The sequence below is a fragment of the Panthera pardus genome, unplaced genomic scaffold, assembly GCF_024362965.1.
Source record: "Panthera pardus isolate Hobbes unplaced genomic scaffold, ASM2436296v1 HiC_scaffold_4, whole genome shotgun sequence".
Taxonomy (NCBI): Eukaryota; Metazoa; Chordata; class Mammalia; order Carnivora; family Felidae; genus Panthera; species Panthera pardus.
Window position 1 is genome coordinate 7,300,176 of NW_026526969.1, and position 18,432 is coordinate 7,318,607.

The following is an 18,432-nucleotide window of genomic DNA, read 5'->3' on the forward strand; positions in this document are numbered from 1 at the left end:
TGGTGGCCGTGCCTTTGGTGAATTCTGGCCACCAGATGGCAGCACTTCTCAGAAAAATGGGAAAGACCCAGAATCTGGACTGGCCACGCTCCCTGCTGGGAATGTTTTTGGTCCTCTTTCTGGAAAGGGAAAACACAACCTTACTACCACCTCATGTGCATACAGACTCCTCACACCCTCACCAATTTCTTCATGTCTTATTTGTTTGTAAGCTCTAAGCCCAACGTGGGGGGGCTCCAACCCATGACCCCAAAATCAAGAGTCACATGCTCCACTGAGGCAAGTGCCCTATGTCCTTCTATCCTGAAGCTTTCTAAAAGGGGTTAGCTCCAGGGCAGAGAGGGAGAGGGGACAGATCCCAGGCTTCAGGGAGGCCCTGATCTCTAGTCCCCAGCCCACCCCACCCTATTTCCAGCACAATCCACAAACACAGCTGTGGGCAATAAGCATGGAGAGGCCCCTCCCCCTGAGGGCCGCCACTCCTAAGACACAATGTCTCCAACTAGCTGTTCCTTGGGGCCTCAGGCTACAGCTGGCTCCCTCCCTCTGGGACTGGGTAGGTAAATTAAAAAGAAAACTACAGGCCCAAAATGGCACCACTTGTGTTAAGGCAAGACTTATACCTAACCTACCTGCAGTTTCAACCCCTCAGAAAGGTAACCTTTAACCAGCCAACATAGGAATTTCCTGCACTAGTTTAAGTACTCGGAACTTTACTGAAAGACCACCTTCCGTTCACCCTAGGAGGGCAACCTTGACTAAAACAATGAATTCTTTCATAATAATTTCCTTTATGTCACTCCCTCTTTATTTTTTTAAATTATATTTTCTTTAAAAAAATATTTTTAATGTTTACTTCTTTTTTTGGGGGGTGGGGTGGGGAAGGGGCAGAGAGAGAGGGAGACACAGAATCCGAAGCAGGATCCAGGTTTTGAGCTGCCAGCTCAGAGCCCAACACAGGGCTCGAACCTAAAAACCGTGAGATCAAGACCTGAGCCGAAGTCGATGGCTCAACCGACTGAGCCACCCAGGCACCCCCTCCCTCTTTATTTTATTTTTAATTTTATTGGTTTTTGAGAGAGAGAGAGAGAGCATGAGCCTCAGCACCTTCCATGGCCTCCCCTGCCCACACAGCAAAGTCTGGCATCTTAGCCAGACACTTTCAGGTCTCCGCCCCACCCACCTCCCCAGCCCCCCCAACAGCCACCAGGGATCCGAGGCTCCGGCAACTCTGAGTTCCTAGGCTTTTCTCCCAAGCCTCCCCTGTGCCCTCTCTTCACCTCTGTTCACCCAGCTGCCTCTGCCGGAACGGACCTCCCCTTCTATCACCCATAAAATTGGGCAAGAGCCCCTAAAATTACCTGGTCTTTTTTTTTTTTTTTTTTTTTTCTGGTCTCTTAATGATGCTTCCTGTTCTCTCACTTGGAATAAGCTCCCTGCCACGCCCTGATTAGTTCTCCCATGGCCTTTCTCCTGGTCTCCCCCATCGACCTGGGGCAGCTCTTAACTCCCTCGCAGGGCTGGCAAAAGGATAGACACGTGGGCGTAGGGGCGGGGCAAGACGTGACTGAATAGGCTGCCAGCCCACGCTTCTCAGATTTAACTAGTATACAAATCACTTGGGAAGAGAGTAAAACACCAGATTCTGACTCGGTAGGTCTGGGGTGGGGCTGAGCGGCAGCAGTTCTAACAAGCTCCCAGGTGGTGCTGATGTTTCTAGATGGGGGACTAGCCCACTGATTGGTTGGGGAAGGGAAGCAGGTGGGAGCCCAGGTGCAAGTGGCATCATCTGGGGTATAAGACCACTGGGTGGTGGCTGTAGTTACCAGCGGGAGTGAGCGTAGGCGCCATGGGGCTGAGCTACGGGCTTTTCATCTGCTTTCTGCTTTGGGGAGGCACGGGGCTGTGCTATCCCCCAACCACCGCCGAGGATAAGACCCACCCCTCGCTGCCATCAAGCCCCTCTGTGATGGTAGAGTGTCGGCATGCCTGGCTGGTGGTCAACGTCAGCAAAAACCTTTTTGGTACTGGGAGGCTTGTGAGGCCTGCAGACCTCACCCTGGGTCCGGAGAACTGTGAGCCCCTGATCTCTGGGGACTCAGATGATATGGTCAGGTTTGAAGTCGAGCTGCACAAGTGTGGCAACAGCGTGCAGGTGAGACTTGGCCTTCTGGGCGGCGCTGGGGAGGGTGGATGCTGAGTGGATGTCTGGTGAGAGATGGGGCTGGGCCAGATCCCTTTCATTGGGGGCAGGCTGAGGCCTGAAGCTGGGCATTGGTGACACCGGGCTGGGGTGGTTGAAAGCTCTTGCCTCTAGTGGCTGGAATCAGGTGGGGGGTGGGGGGCGGTGGAGTCCAGAGGTGGCAGTGAACTTTGGTCCAGATAGGGCATCCCCCACTCTGATTCCTGAGGATTTGTGAACCCCTGGAGAGCATCCAGGAGAGATGTGGCTGATTTGGGGGCTGTTTATGACCTGCGGGTGGCCCAGCATTTGCAGGAGCCCTAGGAACTTGTGGGGAAGAGGTAAAGCTCGAAGCAATCACAGGGGGGGAAAAAACCCCTAATGTTGGCCTCCCTCATTCATGTTTAATGCCTCGAAGCCTCGAACTAAAAGAGGGAGGGGGCGAAGGGCATCATAATCCCCTCTGTGTTGAAGATTTTACAGGCACAAACGGGGCAGTCCCAAGTGGGGGATAGGGAAGCTTAATGCGGGAGTCGGGTACAAACAAGGGAAGAGCTGAGTAATTCAGGCTACAAGGAGGGGCTTCCAACAAAGCAGGGCTGGACTGGACACAGGATCCCTAGCTGGTCCACAATTTTCTGGACTGACTTCCTGGTACCCCACTGAGAGCCATCTTCTCTGTCCTCGGCCCCTGCTCCCGCCCACCAGGTCTCAGCTTGGCAAGGGTGGGTACAAGCTCAGCACCTGGAACCCTCCTGGGACTCTGATCTTAGGTGCGTCCCCCCCACCCCCACCCCCACCCCCACCCCACCAGGGCTTGCCCCAAGGCCTTCTGGCACTTGCTTCCCCGGGGAGAGGGGAGAGAGACCAGAGAACTGTGGGAGTTATTTGAGGAATTATTCTAGTTGAGTAACCCTCAATCTTTGAGCATTGGAATCACCTGGGGAGCATTTAAAAATTCTGATTCCCACCGCCTATGCTAAATCAGACCCCAGAAGTGGGAGCCAGACATCAGGATCTTTAAGGTCCCCAGGTGAGGCCGGTGAGCACAATCTGGCCACGCCTTTCTCCTGGGCAGGGTCTCCCAATCTTGCCGGACAATCACCTACGGCCAGGACCTGTGCTGTCTCCCAGGGCCATGATTGCTTTAACGCCCTGAAATTCTGAACTTCTGAACAAGGGGACCCACAAATTATGCAGCTGGTCCATTTGGGGCCCTCACTAATAGCAAGCTAGGGCTCTCCCCTGAAGATTGAGCGGTTAGGGGCCAGGCAGCCTCACTGTCCCCTTCTGGGTGGCCCACTGGAAGGTGCAGATTTCCCCAGTAGCACCTGCCTGGCTCTTCCTGCCTCAGGCAATCCCTGAACAGTTTCCCCTTCTGTGAAATGGGTGTGAGAATAAGTCCGAAGAGGACGGGCAACTTGAGTGTCCATTGCTGTGGCAACAAGTTAAAGTTCCTGGTACTTGCTGGCTTCTTCCAAGGAGCTTTTTGGTCCCAGACCTCAGCACCCCCCGAAGGAAGCTGTGTGTGGGGATGGGGGTGGCAGCCTGAGCGGGAGGCCGTGCCCGACACCCCTGGTCACTGGGCACTGCTTAGTGCCAGACATGGAGCTGATCCAGACCCCCTATGGGGGTGTCAGGAGTCAAGTCTGAAAAAACGGAGGTTCCAAGGTGGTACATGTTCAGGCTTTCCCATGGGTCAGCGGTAGGTGAACTTTGGGTCCAGGGCCTGTGGTCCCTCCATCCCCAGTGGGCTGCCCCTCCCTGTACCCTCACATGGGTTGGCAAACCTAGGGCAGGTGATGCCGGTAGGGTCAACCCCGCCCCCTCCCTGCAGGTGACCGAAGATGCCCTGGTGTATAGCACCTTCCTGCTCCACAACCCCCGCCCTGTGGGAAACCTGTCCATCCTGAGGACCAACCGCGCGGAAGTTCCCATCGAGTGCCGCTACCCCAGGTCAGTGTGGGTGGGGGCCTGTCGTGGCCCCTCAGCGAGCGCGTCAGCCTCCCGGCAGCATGACTGCGATAAGGTGGAGGTACTTAAGCCGTGGTCCCTGCTCCCTGTCCCAGCTGGGAGTGGGGAGCCCGTGGAGTCTCCTCTGAGCCTCCGGAATGCATCTGGGCCACAGCTGCCTCTCGGTGGAAGCTGCAGGGCTGCCCAGACCAGGCCTTGGAGTTCAGAGAGCCTCTGAGTAAAGCGAGAAGTTCTAGGCTCCTGTGATCCCTGCTTGCCCTTTGCCCAAGTCTTCCCCCCAGTACCCGAGTGCAGGTGGTGGGAGCCCCTCAAGCCTTAGCCCTAAGGATGTGCCTGTGAACTTGGGCACTGAGGCATGAGGAGAGGGCGACTAGGCTCATAATGACAAGGCCATGATGGCGAGTCTTATGTGGCTGAGTCGAGTGCAGAGTGCATAGGCTTTAATCCTGCCCCTCCATCTGGGAGGAGGTCAGGAAGGTCCGTGCTGCTACCACAAGGGCATGGAGATGAGCCATGGCATAGGCCTGGGGAGGAGTCAAGGTAGAAGCTTCCAGAACAAGATCCTGGGAGGGTACATAAAGGGGCAGGTGGGGGTGAGACCCTCTGGGCAGGGCCACACACTCACGCACACCAGGGAGGGCAGCGTGTCACTAATAGAGGCTGTAGCCCAGGGCCCCTTCAATAAGGGAAGGGGGACAGATAGGTTCTAAAGGCCCAACAGATCCAGAGAAGGTGCTCAGGCTGGCACCTTAGCAGGCACCCCCTGCCACCCCAACCGCTGCTGCCACCGTGAACCTAACTGAATGGCAAGGATGGTCTCTGAACCCGGAAGCTCCTCTGGCCGCTGGTACAGGAGGCACACGGAGTCGGGGAGACCAGCTGAGATGGGTTGGAGGGAGTCCTGACCTGTGGGAGCAGGGGTGGAGGGGTGGGCTGGAGGCAGCTCAGCGCCTGACCGGGTAGGGTAGGGGAGACGGAGGAGCCAAGGGCAGGAAGGCTAGCTGCCCCCTCTCTCGCTAGAGAGGCCAAAGCCCTCCTCGGACCACAGCGGTCTTGCTCTAGAAGGTCTCTGCCTGGGACAGACCTGAGAATGTTGGCTTGCCTGGCCCCACGGGGGGTGGGCAGTGCAGGGGGCCTGCCACAGGCTGGGGTGCTCGGACTTCCAGATGCCCGAGGCCTGCTTCTCAGATGACCTAGCCTCTTCCGTGAGTCCCGGTGGGGTGACTCCCACTGCTTCCGAGGACCTTCCCGTCCTGGTCTAGGCTCAGACGGTCTCCGTGGCTTCTCAAGGACCTAGCTGTATTTGTATTTCTGAAGGACTGCACTAGATCTCAGCTCAAGAACGCTGAGGGGTGCAGAGAGGGAGGGCTGCCTCAGACCCAAAACCTGAGCCCTGATAAGCCCAGCTGGGTCTAAGGGCCAGACTCCTCACTCAGGTGTATCCCATTTTCGTGCCTCCGCCTGGGTCATGGCTGCACACACACACACACACATACACACATACACACACGCACACACACGCACACGCACGCACGCGCACGCACACACACCCACATACGCACACACACACCCACATACGCACACACACACGCATACGCACACACACACACGCATACGCGCGCACGCGCACACACGCGCGCACGCGCACACACGCGCGCACGCACACACACGCGCGCACGCACACACACGCGCGCACGCACACACACGCGCGCACGCACACACGCATACACACACACGCGCGCACGCACACACGCATACACACACACGCGCGCACGCACACACGCATACACACACACGCATACACACACACGCATACACACACACACATACACACACACACACATACACATACACACACACACATACACACACATACACACACATACACACACATACACACACACACACACACACACATACACACACACGCCTCCTCCCCCACCACCTCCCATTGAAGACTCCCCTGAAGCCAGATGGGGTGAGCTCGGGACAGGTGTGGGCAACTGCTCTTCTCCGTAGGCATAGCAACGTGAGCAGCGAGGCCATCCTGCCCACCTGGGTGCCCTTCAGGACCACAATGCTCTCAGAGGAGAAGCTGGCTTTCTCTCTGCGCCTGATGGAGGGTGAGCACAGGGGGATGGCGGAGGGGGGCTGCAGGGAGCGCTCTGGCGGTCTCTCACCCCTGGCTGTGCCTTTCAGAGGACTGGGGCTCCGAGAAGCAGTCCCCCACTTTCCAGTTGGGAGACCTAGCCCGCCTCCAGGCCGAAGTCCACGCTGGCCGCCACATACCACTGCGACTGTTTGTGGACTACTGTGTGGCCACGCTGACACCAGACCAGAACGCCTCCCCTCATCACACCATCGTGGACTTCCACGGGTGAGGGCTGGGCCACCTCTGGGGGAGCCCTTGTAACGTGACCTTTACCGCCTTAGCCCCTGACTCTGTTGTCTCCTCCTTCTCTTCAAAGCTGTCTCGTGGATGGTCTCTCTGATGCCTCTTCTGCCTTCAAAGCCCCCAGACCCAGGCCGGAGACTCTCCAGTTCACAGTAGACACCTTCCACTTTGCTAATGACCCCAGAAACATGGTAATAGCCTCTAAAAAAGAAAAAAACACTTTGGGGCACCTGGCTGGCTCAGTTGGTAAAGCATGCAACTCTGATCCCAGGGTTGGGAGTTTAAGCCCCACATTCTGAAGTTGGGAACAGCTGGTCAGGAAGTGATGAAAAATCCCTGTTACCGACTGACTCTACATTAACCCCCTGGAAAGGTCACCTAATACCATATATTTTCACTTAATTGGGGTGGGGGCCTGGCATTACTTCTTGAACATGATTATGGAAATCCTCATAGAATTTTACGGCAAATACCTACACACCTACCATCTAGAGCTCTATTAGACTGGTAAGTGAATGTGAGTAAAGTACTATCCGGTTGTTTTTTTTTTTGTTTTTTTTTTTTTTAAACGTTTATTTATTTTTGAGACAGAGACAGAGCATGAACGGGGGAGGGGCAGAGAGAGAGGGAGACACAGAATCAGAAGCAGGCTCCAGGCTCTGAGCCATCAGCCCAGAGCCCGACGCGGGGCTTGAACTCACGGACTGCGAGATCGTGACCTGAGCTGAAATCAAGAGTTGCACGCTGAACTAAGCCACCCAGGTGCCCCAGTACTATCTGGTTTTACTTGGAAATCCTCAAAAGCTACTTAAGCTCCTAGAGGACTCTAAGCAGCTGGGTTTGCAAGCCACTGAACCCGAGGCTCCTATGGCTGGGGGGGGGGGGGCATTAAGGGGTGAGCACAGTGAATTTGTAGAAGATGATACTGAAGCTACCTGCCCCCACCCCCCGCAGTTCTGTTGAACAGGAAGCTTGAAACAGACTGGCAGGTAGCAGGACGGGTATGAATTGAAGACATGTCCTATTGGTGACATGTCCTAAAGCTGATGGTAGGTCCTGGGGTGGGGGATAAAGGAGAGCAGACTGAGAAAGGGTCCTGGTCCCCAGATCAGTGACCTTGTAGGTCCTAGGGTAGAGGAGCACAGTTGGGGTTGGGAATGCCGTTAACTTCAGAGGCGGTCTGGTGGAGGGGAGGAGGAGAAGTTTTCATATGGGGGGTGGTTCTCAGCGCAGGAGCCACCAGAGCTGGGATCTGTATCTTGCAGGGGGAGGAGGCAGGGCGGGTGCCAGAGGACAATGAAGAATGAAAGGTAGCCTGAGTTCTGGGAGCGTTCCCCTCAAAGGTGGATAGGATGGTTTGGCTGACTGTGGCCACCGCATGGGGGAGGGGGGGCGGGTGTAAACCCTTATTTACGAGGATCAGGGAACCATTCTACGGTCACGGGCCCCAGTTAACATCAAAAAAAAAAAAAAATGTCCTGGGAGGGAGCTGAGGATAAAAGCAGTACTTTCCTGAAATAAGGATTCTAAGGGACTCTGAAGCCCATCTCTGCTGGGGCAGATACAAGGCCAGTGGCCAGAAGTGCCTCCCGGCTCGTTGGCGTTTCTGGAGTGGCTTCCTTGCTGGTATACTCAGCCACTAGGTGGTGGCCAAGGCTTGTGGCTTTGCGAAAGGCTTCAGAGAGAAGGTGGTAGAACTTCTCTGCCCTTGTGGGGCTGGCAGGGGGTGTGAAGTGCACTACCTACAGTATGAAAGGGACCTCTGCCTGGAGATCCCTCTGCCAAATGGGCCAGGGCTGACCTGAGCCCCAGTTTTGTCAAAATCTCCCCTACCCCAGGTGGCAGGGGAAGCCATCGGACAGGGTTGGGGAAAGACAGCAGGGAGTAAAGCTGGTGGGTTTTAGTCCTAGAGTCTGGTCTGCCACTTCCTCCAAAATCTTGGGCAAGTTCACCTCTGACCTTCCATCTGTGAAATGGAACTGAGGGTTAAGAGAGAATTGGCTTCCTAAAGTCATTGGTAGAGCCTAGACCTCCACCCTGTAACGGCTGCTCTTACTTCTAGATCTATATCACCTGCCATCTGAAAGTCACTCCAGCTAGCCGAGTCCCGGACCAGCTAAACAAAGCCTGTTCCTTCATCAAGTCTTCTAACAGGTGAGGCAACAGGTTAGACGTGGCTGGGGTAGAAAGCCTGCCCAGCTTTTCTGGTGTGTAGGTCATCAGCAAGCTGCTTCCTGCTGGCAACCTAGCCGTCCGATCTTTTCGTCTTCCTCTGCTCAGGTGGTTCCCAGTAGAAGGCCCTGCTGACATCTGTAACTGTTGTAACAAAGGTAGTTGTGGCCTTCCGGGCCGCTCCTTGAGGCTGTCCCACCTAGACAGACAGCGGCACAAGATGGCTTCCCGAAATCGCAGGCATGGTATGGCTTAGGACTGCTGCGGGGCTACGGCTCTCCCCTCAGTATAGGGTAACTGCCTTACTGCAGAGGGACATTCCTCCTCTGGCCCCCATTCAAGGCTGCTCACCTCTGGGGCAATGCTGTTCATGGCCTTCCTAACATAGAAGCCTTGGGGTTAATAGGGGGCTCTAACCCCCCATGCCAGTGTCAGCCGGGGGGTCCTGAGTAGGGCATAATGACAATTGTGGGGGGATAATACAGCTGTTAGAATAAAACCTAGTTCAGTCTACTGGAACAGAGCAAAACCCTTTATCTGACCCCAGGTGTCCTGTATCTTTCAGTGACTGAAGAAGCAGATATCACCGTGGGGCCTCTGATCTTCCTGGGAAAGGCTGCCGATCGTGGTGTGGAGGGGTCGACCTCACCTCACACCTCTGTGATGGTGGGCATAGGCCTGGCCACGGTGTTGTCCCTGACTCTGGCTACCATTGTCCTGGGTCTCGCCAGGAGGCATCACACTGCTTCCCGCCCTATGATCTGCCCTGTGTCTGCTTCCCAATAAAAGAAAAAAGCTTTTTGGGTATAGCACAGTGATGTCAGATAGGGGTGAGCTGGAGGAGGGGGGCGACGGTACAACAGTGTCATGGGCTCAGAGGAGCCCAACCCAACAAGGACTGTTGTACTTCCAGTGTGGGGGTGATCTACCAGTGGAGAGGGTGGACTGATTTGTGAGGGCAAGCCTGCATTTTCCTGGCTTTGGGCAACGTGGCCTTCCTGGGGCAGGAGTTGGGGTGGGGGGTAGGGGCTCATCTTCCCTGGTGACAGTAATCTCATGCCTCCCAGGAGGCCAGGGTGTAAGCTGTTGGAAGCCAGGCCTCCTCCTGGGCTAGCAAAGGGTTTGTGTCTCTGGACCCCATGCATCTGAATTGGGGGTGGGGGCAGGGAGGAAAGGACTGAGTCTTCTAGGGGCAGCAGGCTAGAGGCCCAGAGGTCAGAGGTGACTAGGTCCAGGGCAGTGGTCTGGACAGTGGTCCCCTTGGGCCTGAAGCTGCTGTAAAGGAGAATGTCGTGGGGGGGAGGGGGGCGGGAGCGGGAGCTCTGGACAGGTCCCTGGCTTGGGGGTGGGCACCTCAGGAGGGCTGGGACTGCCTGAAGCTTCTTGTCACTGACAGGAGCTGTCTTGCTGCCTCTCTTGCTCCCAGGTAGAACTGCCCTCCTCTCCCAGGCCCTGGGAATGTCCAGGAGAGAATGTGGCCCCTTGTCTGAGAGCTGTGGCTCTTGGCTGGTTCCATTCCCCACCCCTCCACCAGGCCTGGCTCATTTTCCTGAGTGAAAATCACCTTCACTGGGACTCCCCACCTTGCCAGTTATCTGCTGTGAGCCTGAGGGTCCTCGTGGGCAAAATGGAGCTGGTAACTGTTGGGCAGTCCTGTTGGACATAAATTGATTGGAAGCGAAAGGAGCTGTGTGTTTCTGCAGCCTGGGGCCTGGCTGGGGGCAGGGGCTCAAGTGTGTTGATAGAGGCATAGAGGCAGTTGGCCAAAGTCTTGGGATTCTGGGTCTACTGAGAACAGGAAGCCCCTTGACCTTGGCTCTTGCCCCTCTAAGTGTGGCCTGTGAACACTATTAGCATCACCTGGGGATTTGCAGAAAGGCCAAGTTTTGGGTCCCATGCCAGACTGAATCTGCATTTTAAAATCTCCAGGTGATTCAAGTGCACCAGGCCCGGGAGTTTGCATCCCGAAAGAATCCTGCTCCCCCCCCCTCCCCCAGCAGGTCAGAGTAGGCTGTGTGAGGAAGTAAAAGGCTGGAGGTAAGAGGGGTGGGCCTCCTGGAGCTGGTGACCCTGGAGCAAATCCTTCAAGAGCGGGCAGGCCCTAGCTGGACAAAACGGGATGTGGGTGTGGAGGGAAGAGAGAAAGGGAGAACACTTCTCCCTGGCAGAAGGGAGGGCTTTGATGGTCTATGAGCCGTGGAGTAGAGAGGGAGGCCTCCTAGGGCCGCCAACAATGAAAAGGAGCCACTGCATGGAAGGTTGTGTCAGGAAGACCCATAGGGACAGAGACTGGCCTGGAGGCAGAGAAAGGACCAGCCCGGCTCCCCGCCACTGCTGCCTTGGCAGGCCACTTCATCTGTAACATGCACCGTGAGCGGAGTGGCATCCGGGCTCAGGCAGCAGGACTTGGGCCAGAGGGCCTGTGTCCCGTCCCACGCAGCTTGACTCCTCATGAGCATGTTTCCTCCTCCGCGGCAGGAGGTTTGAGTTCTCAACTTCAGCATTCCTGGGAGGGGTAATGTGTTACTTGGGGCCCAGTACAGGGGTTAAGAACAAGCTCCCCCCTGCCCCGCCGCAAAGTGTGCTGCTTTGCCTGTAGCTCACGATCACCTCTGTGCCCATCAAGACCCAACAGTTCAAGAGAAATTTTTGCCCCCTTAACTACCTAGAAAAATTGAAGTTGGGCGTCTTTCCCACAATGGGGTTCTTACCAGAGCTAAATCTTCTCTAAGTGATCCATCTGGGGGGGGGGGGGGGGCGGCGGCGCACACATTCACTCTTCCTGGTCTGTGAATCGCCTTCTGTGCCTTTGAAGCCCCAGACTCTCATCCCTTTTGGTTCAGGAGGGCATATGTACTTCCTTTTAACTTTGGGAACCCCATATTTGTGAGAGATTCGCACAAGCAAAATTAAACCTGCTGTTCTCCTGTTAATGTGTTTCCTGTCAACTTTTAGCCTAACCAGCGTGAGTTTGCTCCTCGGAGAGCCAAGGAGATCATAGGGAATGGCTTCCAAAGCAGTGACTCCCCGAGAGATACGGCGAATGGGTCCCTTCTGTTTAGGGTTAGGATGGCTATTTAGACAGGGAGGCCTAGGTAGAGGTGGGTGTGATGCATGTGCCTTAAGGAAACACGCCTGTAGAGACCTTGTATGTTATGTAAATGAGGCTGAGGCTCCTCCCTGGGGGAGGGTTTTAGTATTCTAATGAGGTAAACTTAAAGTTGGGTCATTCCAGAGGCCACTCTGTGGTCCATCTGCCCCAGTGCAAGTCAAGTTTAGCTCAAAAGGTCTGGGTGGTCTGGGAGGCCTTGTCAGGGCCTTCGCCATCCCCTGAGGGGTGGTTTCGGATTTCATTTGCCTGAGTTTATTTTTTTATTTTTTAAAACTTTTTTTTTTTTTTATCATTTATTTATCTTTGAGACAGAGACAGAGCATGAACGGGGGAGGGGCAGAGAGAGAGGGAGACACAGAATCGGAAGCAGGCTCCAGGCTCTGGGCCATCCCAGAGCCTGACGCGGGGCTCGAACTCACGGACCGCAAGATCGTGACCTGAGCTGAAGTCGGACGCTCAACCCACTGAGCCACCTAGGCGCCCCTCATTTGCCTGAGTTTAGAGATAAGCTGGAAAGAAGAGTTTAGGGGAAGATGTAAGACAAAGGTTAATGGGTGCAAGCAGGTAGGCAGCAACTGTCGGGTCTTGAGGTCTAGCTGGCGACCAACTTAATTCTTAGACCGGCCAGAAAAACCTGTGGAAGATGAGGCTTTTCCCTCCCCAACACCAGCATGTGTTCAGACAGAACCACACTCTATGAGCTCCGGCTGCTTCCACAACCCCCGGGGGGACTGTCCATCCGCTACTTGCCCTCCTGTTTCTGGGGCTTGCAACATCCTGGGAAGTCCTCTCCAACTTCCGCTGTCCTTGGGAACAGGAAGTGGTTGTAGCTGGTGTGAGGAGGAAGTGTGAGGAGCAGGTCAGCTCCAACCAGTGCCAGATGGGCCTCCTCTCTCCGGGTGCCACCGAGAGGCAGCCTCCAGCACGGAGATCCGAGGGCCCTGCCTCCAGTCTCAACTGGAGGCTTGAGCGGGGAAAGGGAGGGAGGTGGCCGGCAGCTGAGGGTCTGGATTTCCATTGCCTACGGCCACCTGTTTCCCTGGTGTTTGGGGCAGCTGCCTATCACATCCCGTGAAACTCTCCGTGGACGAACACTCCATGGGTTTAAAACTTTGTGCTTCCTGGTGGCCAGGGGAAAAAAGGACAATGCGGAGGAAGGGGGGAGCCGGGGAGTAAAATCATGTTTGTACAAATACAAAATGAAAATGTGTCCAAGGTCTTTTTTTTAAGATTATTTTGAGAGCGAGCTCTCGTGTGTGAGAGCGGGGGAGGGGCACAGAGAGAGAGAGGGAGAGCGAGAAAATCCCAAGGAGGCTCCCTCCACATGGTCAGCGCAGAGCCCGATGCGGGCTGGAACCCACAAACTATGAGATTACCCCCCCCCCCCCGCTGCGCCCAAAGGTCTTGTTTTTTTTTTTTTTTTTTTAATTTTTTTTTTCAACGTTTTTTATTTATTTTTGGGACAGAGAGAGACAGAGCATGAACGGGGGAGGGGCAGAGAGAGAGGGAGACACAGAATCGGAAACAGGCTCCGAGCCATCAGCCCAGAGCCCGACGCGGGGCTCTGGGCTCACGGACCGCGAGATCGTGACCTGGCTGAAGTCGGACGCTTAACCGACTGCGCCACCCAGGCGCCCCCCAAAGGTCTTGTTTTAACTCCTTCCTTGAGGAGAACTGCCAGAGGCGAAATGGGTTCAAAGGAGAATCTGAAGATTTACATAAAGTAGTCAGGAATGCAGAAATGAATTTGTTGATAGATGCAAGTTTGGCTTCCTACAAAGGGCAGAAATCCATTGCATCTCCCCAGACAAGACTTATTTGCAATAATTTGCACTACTGATTTTCCACAATATACAGAATTGCAAAATATCTTCCGTCAAAGACCAGGAAAGGCAGACTTTTACAGAGTCAGGGTATCTGGAAGGGTGTGAGAGGACATTCCGTAATCTCTTTGTTCATGTCTGTGTCTGAGACTCACGCTTTTTCCTGATGGGTGTTAGATTTATCACGTATTTTTAGCAATCCTAAGCAGCAACTAGGGACTATTGGAAGTTTTCCGGGGGAGGTTGGCTACCACCAGAAAGACAACTTTGTCTCTCGGGGGGCGCCTCTTGCCCTCGGCCTTTAGGCTAAAAGGCCTGCCTTGTCCACGCACAACTGACACCTCTCTTATGTGGATCTCAAACCAGGATGCCAGAGTACTAACTTACAATGAGTAAGTAACTTACAATGGGGTAGAGGGCATAGATCCAGTGAGATTGCCTGGTGTGAAAGCAAACTTCTCGGATGAGTTAACTGTGAGTACACATCAATTATTTCAGACTCGCAGCAAAGGAACCAGCAAAAAGGACAAGCCGGTTCAAAACGTGTTCCAAGGGGCTGGGACTTACATAAGATGACGAACGCTTTTAGGGGCTTCATCCTGGGGCTGCAGAGCCATCACGCTTTTGTTGGCCGTGTAGGTCACACCTGGGTCCTGAGTGGGCACTGTCGCCCAGAGATGCCAGGTGCTGTCTATTAATCAGAAATAATGAGCCAGGCAGCTGTGGCTTCTAATCAGACGGTCCCTCCAGAGCGTCAGATGGAGGCCAATTAGCCGAGTGGCACCAAGCAACAAAATTCTGCCTTTCCAAGCAAAACCTCAGAAAGTGCTTGAGTCCCTGAGTGGTGATGCTGGGCCCCTATGTCATGGATCTTTTCTTGCTCCCGAGTGAGCTGGGGCTGTTCCAGGATCGGAACCTTCGGAAGCAGTAAATCCTGGCACCTGGAATGGAGTCTGAGAACTTTTGGGGGAAAAAAAAAAAGAGTTTCTTTGGCCACCGTCACTCCCCATTCCGTGGCCAACAGCCACATTCTTTCTTGGGCCACGCCATTCATTCTTAGTTGCTAGGGAGCCTTCGGAAGCCTGCGAGCAAGCTCCATTTGAGACGTTAAAACACACACACAAAGCTCCCCTTCGGGGCAGATGATTTTGTGAGGACAAAGAGCCCATGCCAGGAATGTTTCCGTCCCCGTTCATCCCTATGTGCCCTTTGTGCCAGGCGTACCTAACCTGCCCTACTGTGTGTTCACATTTTCCAAACCAAAACCACAAATAGGTGCATGTTCCCTATGCTGTGAAAGTTTCTTTTTTGCTTAACCATAGACCTTGGCCATTGTTCCCTTAGTACCTGTGCATCTTCCTCATTCTTCTTCACTAGTGTTCCAAGGTCATTTAACCCGCCCTCTCCTAGTTGCTGCGGATCCTTTGCTACTATATTGGTTTCAAGTTCAGTTTGCAAGTGGCCGATCCCGGGCCCCTCACTTCCAGCTTCCTGAGGGCCATCCTGCTGCAGTCTCAGAACACAGCACACTCGTTCTGTCCTGCCTAAAAATTAAAAGTCTGTGCCCCCGCACATGCTCCCTCTTGCTGCTGCCCTATTTTGCTGCTTTTTCACTACCAGAACTCTCTATTTTCCCCAAATAAAAATAGTCTTTCTTTTCAGGTTACAAAAAAGGAAACCATTCATTGGGACACACTCAAATGGGGCAAGAAAAGTACAAAGAAAGTGAAAATCACCTGCTATCCTGCCTCTCAGACTTTACCGTGTTGTCTAGCGCCCTTCCAGGCACACACAGCCATGGGCAACCTTATGTAAGTAGCCTCATTCCACACGTGTGGGTTTATCCTCTCCCGCCCCCCCCCCCCCCCCCCGCCCCCATGCGTGGAACACAAAGACTGTCTTTGGAACCTTCCCAACCTTCCCAAACACACACACCTGTGTGCATCTCTGTGCTCAGGCCTCTGCTTCTCAACGGAAACCACGAGGGACACACCAGTGGCCTCTGTGTAGTTAAGTTGGAAGTTTGGGGCGTTTCCTGGAGCCCGCAAGGCGAGAGAGCCCAGAGCTGGGAGACAGGAGCCCTCGGTTCTGGTATAGTCTGGCCTCCCAGCCGGCCACCTTGTTGGGCCTCTCAGAAGCGTCTGTCACCACTGAGTACCACCTCCATGGGACACTCCCCTTGATTCTCTGATTCACCAGGATCGCCCCAGTCCAGCCTCCCTTCAGACACTTCTATGTTTCATCTGTCCTTCAAAAGTCAGTGTTCCTTAGCCTCAGACTAACCTTGCTTATCTTCTGAGGTCTTTCCACGTGATCTCAGTCTCATTGCCGGTGACTCCCCAGCCCTTGCCTCTACCCAGGCGGCTCCAGAACCTCCCATCTGGCTGTTCTTGCCGGTCTCCCTATCTCACCCTCACCTTGTTGACCGGACACCCCCCCGCCACATTTCTAGTGTCCTCTACCTCATGGAAAGGCACCCCATGCACCCAGCCTTCCAGGTTGTGTCCTCTGTGAAGCTCCTCTACCCTGGCTTTCCCTCTGGTTCCCACACTGGTCCCCAACCTGGGCAGCCCCCTCAAGCCTTCCTCAGCGCTCTGGCTCCTCCTGCTCTCTGAGTTGAGATGTCTTCCCCTCTCCAGAGCCTAGGTTCCAGAACCTTTGCAGCCCGGCCTGCCACCACAGTTCTGTTTGAGCCTGTAGGTGTGTGTGCAGTGGGATTTTTGGACAATATCAGGCAAGCATTTCACTGAGGAAAAAGGAAGCACTTAAGAAAATATCTTTTGAGTGTTGAAAGGCTTTTCTAATGCTTCAGACCGTTTCACCTTGTACCACCCTCCCACCAGCGAGGCCACTCATATAGGGGTGCTCAATCTGGAGTTAGACGCCACCTTGATTTTAAGACCAGCTCTGCCAGTTGCTGGCTGTGTGACCTTAGACACATCGCTTAAACTGTGTCTCAGTGACCCCATCTTTAAAATGGGGATAACGAGGGGGCTGGCTCACTTGGTAGAGCATGCGACTCTTGATCTCAGGGTTGTGAGTTCAAGCCCCACCCCTTCCACGGCATGGAGCCCACTTAAAAAATAAATAACATGGGGAGAATGATAATACCTACCTCATTGAGGGGCTTTAATGAAGTGATGCATGCCAAGTGTTTGGCACATACTAAGTGCTTTAGAAATGTTTGGTGTAGGGGTGTCTGGGTGGCTCAGCCAGTTGAGCGTCTGACTTCAGCTCAGGTCATGATCTCACCATTCATGGGTTCAAGCCTCACGTTGGGCTCTGTGCTGACAGCTGAGAGCCTGGACCCTGCTTTGGATTCTGTGTCTCCTTTTCTCTCTGCCCCTTCCCCTGCTTGCATTGTGTCTCTCTCGCTCTCAAAAATAAATAAACAGTAAAAAAATTTTTTAAAAAGAAATGTTTGGTGTAGATGGTCATGGCTGAGAAAACTGATTCTGAAAGAAGAGGGGAAATGTTCGCATCCTAATCTGTAGCCACTGCAGTCACATAGTATAAATCACAACTAGAAAGTTACCCTTCAGTTCTAGAAAGAGGGCTAGCTCTGGGTGTAATTGGGAGAAACTGACTTTGGTGTGTCCCCAAACCAAGGCCTGTGTCCTGTAAGTCAGGTCCTGGGTCATAAAGAGTCCTGGTCTAGGGTACCAGAAGTGGGGCCACAGGCACTCCTTCCCCTCCTCTCTGGGCCTCAGCTTCCTCTTCTATAAAATGAAGTTTTGAACTGAATGATGGGGGAGTTAGGGGAGCGTCTCTTTCTGAAATCCCTGATGAAGTGTGAGGGGCATTAGTGCGAGGGACACTACTCAACTAGAGTCCAAGATTCAGAGAACTCTGAACCCCCTGAACCTGTGTGCAAGATTGTACATGTAACATGTGTGTACATATATGTGAGCATGTACATCTGAGCATATTTTGGGAATAGCTTTCTTTAGCTTTGAAAGGGAAGTCTGTGATCCCAGAAGGGCAGTCTCCAACCTGGTTCAGGCCTTGTCACCTTCTATCTGGACTACAGCAATGTCCACCAAACTGGTCTCCTAGCTCTTTTCTCTGTCCCTTTAACCTATCCTCTACCTACCACACACGGTATCCTTCTAAAGTGCAATGCTGACTGTCATCCCCTTGCTTTGAATCTTTCTATTGGTTCCAGCTGCCTAAATTCCTTGCATGGCATTAAAAACGATCATAATCTTACCCAGCCTGCTCCCCACACTCCTGTCCTGACACACCCTAATCTATTTTCTCTGTCCTCAGCCCCTCCATATACCCTTTGCCCTGACCACAGAGAACATTTCACTGCTTCCCGATTGTGTCAGGCACTTTCACACGTCTCCTCCTTTGCAAGAACTTCTCTGTACTCCATCTGGCAAACCCCTATATATGCTTCAAAATCCAATTCATGCAACACCCCTTTGTGATGTCTTCCTGACACCCCCTCTCAAATTAAACACACCCTTCTGCGCTCCAACTCCTGTGTTCAAACTCCCATTTATCCCACTGTACTGTAATTCTATGTTTGAGTATCTGTCTCCCCAAATAGATACGAAGCTCTCCCAGGAGAAAAACCAAGTTCATAACTCACGTTTTAATCCCCGGTACCCAGCACAGGGCCTGACATCACCTACGTATCGGTTAAAAAGTACCTAAAACGAGTCAGTAAGTTAACGAAGTCAGTGAGTGAACAGACTGAGGAGGAATAGATACACCTGAACAGGTGCGCGACGGGTTGGGCCCCGCCCCGCCCCCAACCCACGGAACT

The 18,432-nt window shown here is 53.8% G+C and overlaps 1 protein-coding gene across 1 annotated transcript; it reads left to right on the forward strand.

Annotated features, from left to right (window-relative positions):
- Nucleotides 1–1,718: 1,718 nt before the first annotated feature.
- ZP3 (zona pellucida glycoprotein 3) lies at nt 1,719–9,518 on the forward strand. The gene is made up of 8 exons (XM_019421632.2): nt 1,719–2,155; nt 4,020–4,138; nt 6,176–6,279; nt 6,356–6,533; nt 6,625–6,742; nt 8,614–8,705; nt 8,832–8,968; nt 9,289–9,518. The coding sequence occupies exons 1-8, from the start codon at nt 1,850–1,852 to the stop codon at nt 9,507–9,509; spliced, it is 1,275 nt and encodes a 424-aa protein (XP_019277177.2). The 5' UTR covers nt 1,719–1,849; the 3' UTR covers nt 9,510–9,518.
- The last annotated feature ends 8,914 nt before the right edge of the window (nt 9,519–18,432 follow it).